The sequence below is a fragment of the Cygnus atratus genome, chromosome 9, assembly GCF_013377495.2.
Source record: "Cygnus atratus isolate AKBS03 ecotype Queensland, Australia chromosome 9, CAtr_DNAZoo_HiC_assembly, whole genome shotgun sequence".
Taxonomy (NCBI): domain Eukaryota; kingdom Metazoa; phylum Chordata; class Aves; order Anseriformes; family Anatidae; genus Cygnus; species Cygnus atratus.
In genome coordinates, this window is record NC_066370.1 from 16101344 (window position 1) to 16108055 (window position 6712).

At 63.5% G+C, this 6712-nt stretch overlaps 1 protein-coding gene across 1 annotated transcript; it reads right to left on the minus strand.

The window, feature by feature from the left end:
* Positions 1-2425: 2425 nt before the first annotated feature.
* Positions 2426-4691, minus strand: SLC51A (solute carrier family 51 subunit alpha). The gene is made up of 9 exons (XM_035544994.1): positions 4657-4691; positions 4397-4491; positions 3849-4003; positions 3666-3739; positions 3420-3578; positions 3200-3311; positions 2937-3083; positions 2686-2791; positions 2426-2562 (listed from the first exon to the last, which is right to left on the minus strand). Exons 1-9 carry the CDS (start codon positions 4689-4691, stop codon positions 2426-2428), a joined length of 1020 nt encoding a protein of 339 aa, XP_035400887.1.
* Positions 4692-6712: the final 2021 nt, after the last annotated feature.

Here is a 6712-nt window from a genome sequence, read left to right on the forward strand (position 1 = left end):
CATTTGAAAGGTCCTAGTCCTGCCTGCTGTCGTGTGTGTGTAGTAAGCGTCGAGCTTTGTGGCCCTCAGCTCTTCGGGTGGAAGTTTCCCTCCCCGTGCCAGGTCCCGAGCTGCTCGGCGCGCTGTCCCCGCAGCCAGCTGGCTGTCCCATGAACCTCCCACTCGCTTTTCCCTTTGGGTTTGTCTCTGGGTGGAGCTGCTGGGCTGAGCCCCCGTGAGCTCCTGCAGTGCTGGCAGCAGGCGAGGAGGGCTCGCAGCCCCGCAGGGAGCTCTGCCACGCGGGATGGGGGGCTTGGGGAGCAGCAGGGAGGCGAATCATCCCAGGCTGCTGCTGCTTGCTGGCTTTTACCTTGCTGCTCCTCTGTCATGCTGCCCAGAGGGCTGCATGCCCCCAGAGGGCTCTGTCATGCTGCCCAGAGGCAGAGTCTCGTAGGAGAGAAACCTCTTCGCTCTGGGCTTCTGCTGAGGCCAGAGCCTGTGTGAGAAAGGGTATTTTGGGGATTCCTCATCCGCCACTCGGTCCTCTCTCAGCAGGGGTGTGCACAGCTCTGGGAGTGTGGCTGGCTGCTGTTGGCTTTAAGCTGTGAGAGCAAAGAACGGTCCCTTGGTACGAGCCAGCCTTTACTGACCTGGCTTATTTATGATGGTGGAGCACTTATTTTGTATCACCCATGGTCTCTCTTCCCTATCTTCCCCACTTTCCTTCCTTCACCCTTCCCTCACTAGGGGTGTCAAGTCGCTTTCCCCAGGCGGATCACAAAGGCCAGGCTGCTTCAGAGCCTTGCTGCTGTTTTAAACACAAGTTATGCAACAGTGTTCTGTAATTTTGGGTAACAGTGGTGTGTTTTGGATGGTGGCTTGTTCTGTGGAGACCCTGCGTGTTTCTTGGTGTCTTTGCACAACCCGGGGCGCTTAGGAAGAAGCCAGGCATGGTTTTACGTGTAGCTTGGAATAACAGAGCTGTTTCTTGTAACCAATAATCCCTGCTTCCTCCTTGCACTTAAATTAAAAAAAAACACTCAAATCCCAGAGCAGTCTTTTTTTTTTTTTTTTTTTTTCCTTTTTAGTTTTGTTTGTTTCCTCCTGGATTGCTGGACTGGCCCCATTTCCAGAGCTGCCCTGTCTTACCAAGACATTTTAGAGGGTCAGGACTTTATTGTAACCTGAGGCAGGTGTTGGAGCAGTGAATACACCTGGCAGTAGCGGTGACTTTGGGACAAACCCTGCCTCTTGCCCTCAGGGAAGACTTGGTGCTCACAAGGGCTCCCTGCTGGACGGGCTGGGTGTCCTACCTGCCGCACGTAAGGAGCTGGGTCTGGCTGTCCAACAAGGTGACCGAGTCCCGTGTTTTGCTGCTTGCCTGCGTGTTGCTGCTTGTCAAAACCAGATTCCCGGGCCCAACGCTACCGTTGGTGCCTAGAAAGTGCTGTCATGCTCTGTTGCCAGGAGTCTGTCAAGCCTGACGGTCTCATAACTGCTCACCGGTGTGTCTTCCAGCTGAGCAGTTTCACTCTGAATGCAGCCACCCACAAAAAGCTTTGAGTCACTTTTTTCCCCCCTTGATGGGAAAGAGAACTTTTTCCCTGAAATGGATGAAAGAAATGAAAGAGTGGGAGTTGGGAGCTTTGGTTTTCTGACTCTTCTCTTCCCCAGGGTTGCACCGGCCAGAGGTAGTGTGCTGGGGGGCACTGGGAGATCACCAGGGTGCTGGTCGCAGGAAGCTCTGGTGGTGCCCAGCACCCACAGTGTGGCCTTAGCACCCACATTCTGCCATCCCCTGCCCATCCCTGGCCTTGTGCATCAGCTACTCTTGCTGTCACCTCGGGCTGGCTCTTCCCAATCCGTGTTCGCTGTGCTGGTTTCTCTGTATGGCCTGCGTGCACAGCCCCGTGTCTTACTTGTTCTGGAGTTGTTTTTTTGGCTTCTGTGTTTAGCCAAATAAATGCAAAGTCGTTTTATTCGTTGCGTGCCAGGTCCCTTTTGCTGTTCTAGCCCAGCCAGCTCTCGTCGTGGCCTCCTCACGTGCCGTCTTAGCAGTGGTTGGAGGGAGAAGGGGCTTCAGTGGGGGGTGCTGGGCACCTCATCAGCCCCAGCCCTCTGCGAGCCCTGCGCCATGGCTCTGCTGCCCTGGGCTCCATCCTCCCACGATCTGAGCCCAGTGACCAACACAAGACCCACGTACAGAGTTACCTTTATTCAGTGCAAGACAAGAGCCCCCCCGGGGCTGGACGACTGCTTCGCAGCTCCCTCTGGCTCATGGCCTTCAGGTTTCGGACCCTGTCACCCTCCGCTGACACGCCCTTTCCCCCTCTGCTGCCTTTGCTCCCAGCAGCTTCCCAGGGCCGCAGGAGGAGGAGGAGATGGCTGTGCAGGGAGGGCAGCACCCCGGGCTCTGCCCCTCGCACCCTCCTGTGCTCCCCCCCGCTCACACCTTGGCGTTGCTGCTGGTGGGCGTGATGTTGAAGGGCTGGTAGCCCGGCTTGTCATCCTGCTTGCGGTAGTATATCCGCGTCACCACGGCCAGGATGAAGGTTTGCGGGATTAACAGCTGCATGTTCATCTCTGAAAGCGAGAAACGGAGACGGGTTGGTCGAAGATGTCTTCATTGGCCGTGTCCACTCCCTGCTGCGTGCTGGAGGTGCTTGGCCAGGAGCGAGCGATCTGCTCCCGCCTCTCCCGACTTACGCTGCGACCTGGCCTTGGAGGAGAAGGGCGGCGAGCAGGCGATGTTGCCGTTGTTGGCCAGGATACTGAAGATGGCGGGCTGCAGCGCTGTCAGGATGAGGAGAACCTGCAAACACAACACCCCCGGTGAGAGGCTGCTGTCCCCACCCGCAGCTGGACCTGGGTCTCGTCCACCAGCAGCTCCTGTCCCTGCACACCTCGTCGCCAACCTCCAGCCTGTGCTGCGAATTTCTCCTTGTGCTCAGGCTTACCTGGAAGCAGGTGAACTTGGCCTTGATGTTCTGCTCCGTCAGATGCAGCCGGGCCTGCCGGAAGAGGATGCCCAGAGCCCACAGCCCGAAGAGGGTGGAGGCACCGACGACGGTGTTGATCCAGAGCGCCACGCTCTCCGCCGAGATCTGGGGGGCAGGAAATGCGGCTGGGCTGCCGGAGCCGCTGGCTGCGAGGCTGGGGCTGCGGTGGGGCTCCCCCCTCTCACACGTCACCCTGCCCATCCCCACGCCGCGGCACTCACATCAGCGGGGTTGTAGTTCCCGTCAGCAGACAGCACCAGCCCCAGGAAGACGGCGGCCGTCCTCAAGAAGGCGTACTGGAAAGTCCCTAGCATCAGCAACCGCAGCTTGCTCCTGGCACGGGGAGAGAGGTCGGTGGCGTCCCGAGGTCCCCTGCCTGGGGCCTCCTCCTCTGCCCCAGCAGAAGCAGGGGGTGAAGCCCCTGCCCCAGCCCTCCCTCACCTGCTCATGGTGATTCGGGGCAGGCAGGGGCAGCAGCAGCAGCAGGGCCCGGTGTTGAGCACCATGGGCACGTCCTTCAGGGTGCTGAGCACCGCCTCCTTGCCCCCAAAGCCCTCCACCATGACCAGCATCAGGAGGTAGAAGCAGATGGCGAAGTACCTGGGGAGGAGGAGGAGGATGAGGGACAGAGGTGCTCAGGTCCCGCGGGCTCCCCAGCCCCACCGCCCCGGGGCAGGCACTACTCACATCGTGGTCGCCATCTCCACCACCATCATGGAGCGCGGGATCCACAGCCCGAAGCAGCTGAACACGGCCACAACCTGGGGGAGACGTGGCCATGGCACGCAGCCGCTCCCCATCCCCGGGGGGGGCTCAGACCCCTCGGGTGCCCCTGGTGCTGCGCCCCCACCGCCCCCATCCCCAGCTCACCGTGGGGGCCGAGCTGCTCCAGCGGAGGGTCTTCATCTTGATGGGGCAGCGGATCTTGTGGGTGAGGTAGATGGCCTCTTCCACGTAGATGGCGACCGACACCAGCGTCAGGATGGTGGCCAAGCCCATGATGGAGAGTTGGACCATGTCCAGCTCTGCCAGGGAGGGGTGAGAAAGGGGTTTGGTCGAATCGTGTTGTGTGTCCCTCCCCAGAGCCACCGCAGCAGGGTGCTGCCCCCAGCCCACCTCGCGGTCCCTTTTGGCACAGCACTGGAAGCCACTCGCTGTGTCCTTGGTGGATCTGGCAGTGCCGGAGCCGGTGCTTTGGTCCCCCCCCCCCATCCCATGTCACCCACCCACTGCTCCCCTCACTGCTCTCTTCCACCACCACCACCCCCTGGGCAGGGCTCTGGGGTGGGAGCTGAGACCCCAGCAGCACCCCATTGCCTCCCCCCTTCTTGTCCCTGCCGCATCCCCCTCCATCCCTCATCCCCGTCCCAGGGGGACACAAGGAGGGTCTCCCCGCACCGCCCGCTCCCTCCGCTTACCCTGCAGCAGCTGCCGGGAGGTGGGCGGCAGGGAGAAGCAGGCTGCCGGCACGCTGAAGTTGGTTATCAGCATCTCCACCAGCGAGCGGGGGAACCTGCGGAGAAGGGGAACACTGCCAGGGACACGGGGACACCCAGCCCCATTGGGTCCCCCTGCCTCCCCCCCCCCCCACCTGCCTCCCTTCCTTTAACCCAAAATCCTGCTCCGAAAAGCAGCTGCAAAGCGTCCCAGCAGCACGGGGGGGTTCCCCACAACCCACCTGGGGTCATCTGCCAGCTCCACGGTGGGCTCCATCCTGCCCCGCTGCTCCCCGGCTCTGTCCCAGCGGCTGCGGGGCTGCTCGGCGCCGCCTGCCTCCGCGTCCCCTCCCCGATCCTACGCGGGGTCAGAGTCCCCAGGGCAGGGACCTCGGGGAGGCTTCGGTGCCTCGTTCAAGTTTAACCAGCTCCGGGCGCTCATTGGCGAGCCCCCGCGCCCTGCCGGCCCCACAAACACCTCGGCCGCCCGGTTATCGACCCGGGTGCTGGGAGGAGCGGCCGTCCGCGTGCCATTGCGCCTGCATGTCCCCAAAACCCGCTGCGCAGGGCCCTGCGATGGCGTGACACCGCCTGCCCGCCCCTTGGGGCACCCCACGGATGGGTTTGGGTGGGGGGTCCCCATGGTGCCGGGGTCCCCGTGCGCCCTCCTGTCCCCTCTGCGGCAGTGGCTGGATGGGACCTGGTGCCACCATGCCTGCCACCTTCCGTCCGTCCTTCCCGGCAGTGGCACCTGCCCTGCTCGCATGGCAGCACGGGGCTGGGCCCTGCTGGGAGCAGCTCCCGTGACGCTAGAGGGCAGGGCCAGCCCTGCTCAGCACCACGGCTCAGCACCCAGCGTCAGTGCCGGCACCCGGGGTGAAGTCCCGGTGCCCTCCCAGCACCCCGAGGCAGATGGGCTCTGGTTTGCGCTGGGACCTCAGACGTCTTCAAGCCCCTCTCCCTCTGCCCCCAGGCAGGGGGGTCCTGCAGGAGCCAGGGTGGCACCTGCACCCCAAAAGGGTCCCCAGCACCCTGCTGCGGGAGCAGGATGCTGTGGTTGCCGTGGGACTGGGGTTCCGGGGTGATGCCGGGGTTGCCGTGGGGGTGGAATGGGGTTGTTGGGCTGCGGCCAGGAGAAGGGGATGCAGTCCACCCAGCGAGGCCTCGCAGCTGCCCAGCCCACCATGGAGCTCTTCATGCCCCTTCACTTCACCATCCTCCTGTGCCTGTGCTTGCTGCTCTTGGGCCCGTAAGTCGCCCCACAGCAGCGGTCCGAGCCCCATCCTGCCGACACGGGGCAACAGAGCCGCCCTTCCACGTCGGCATCCTGCAGATGTTAGAGCCGGGCATCAGCTCTGACATCCCCGAGCTGCATCGTCTCCCGTGCCCACCGCCCGTCCCAAGCAGCCCCTGGGCCTGGGCACCCCACTGCCCGCTCGCCCCCTCTCCCTCGGCCCCAAGCTCCCCTCGCTCCCGCCGCAGGTGCAGCTGGCTGGCTCTGCACGTCCTGCTGCTGGTCCCCATCTCCAGCACCATCTTCGTGATCCTCATCCTGGCTGTCACCAGCCACGTCCTGCTCAGCGTTGCCTACCTGGAGCTCTCCCAGCCAGGTGAGGCACCCGGATGGGTGGGGGATACGGGAGCGGGGGGCTGGGGGGAGCAGTGTCCCCATCGTGTCACCCGCACCAGGGGCCTGGGGGGACGCGCTGGAGCAGAGGCTCTGTGGCACAGCGAGATGGCAGCGCTGGCGCAGGTGCCAGCATCCCCGCTGGCGACGCATCGTCTGCTGCCCTCACTGCAACGGCTACGTGAAGGTGAGGGACACGGGGTGCCCGAGGTGCCACGCACACCCAGCGCTGCCCACCCCGCGCCACAGTCCCACTGACCACATCCTGCACCCTTGTCCCTACGCACCGCGCACCCCATGCATCCTGTGCCCTCTCTGCACCTCGCGTGCCCAGCCCTCTGCACTCCATCACCCCTTGCACACTCGGCACCGTGTTCATGACCCTCGGTGCCCCCGACCCCATCGGGGTGCACAGGAGCTGCCCCCTGCCACCGGCACCCCTCCGCCACACCAGTTCAACCCGCATTGCCCGGGGCTGGGAAAACACATCAGCTCCTGCAACAGCTGCTGTCCCTGACGGTCGCCGTGCGCTATGTCACCACTGTCCCGCTGTCCTGCGTCACCTACCCGGTGCTCAGCCCCCTGAGCCCATTGCCCTGGGGAAGAGCTGCACGTATCCTTGGCCCGGAGAGGCAGAGCCCAGCCCCGACGTGCACACACACGTGTTGCAC

Coding starts and splice junctions, on each gene's coding strand:
- SLC51A (XM_035544994.1), bottom strand. CDS start 4,691: ATGGAGCCCACCGTGGAGCTGGCAGATGACCCCAG. Junction 4,492..4,656: donor GAGCTGGCAGATGACCCCAG/GTGGGTTGTGGG, acceptor CCTTCTCCGCAG/GTTCCCCCGCTCGCTGGTGG. Junction 2,792..2,936: donor CCAAGTTCACCTGCTTCCAG/GTAAGCCTGAGC, acceptor TTGTGTTTGCAG/GTTCTCCTCATCCTGACAGC.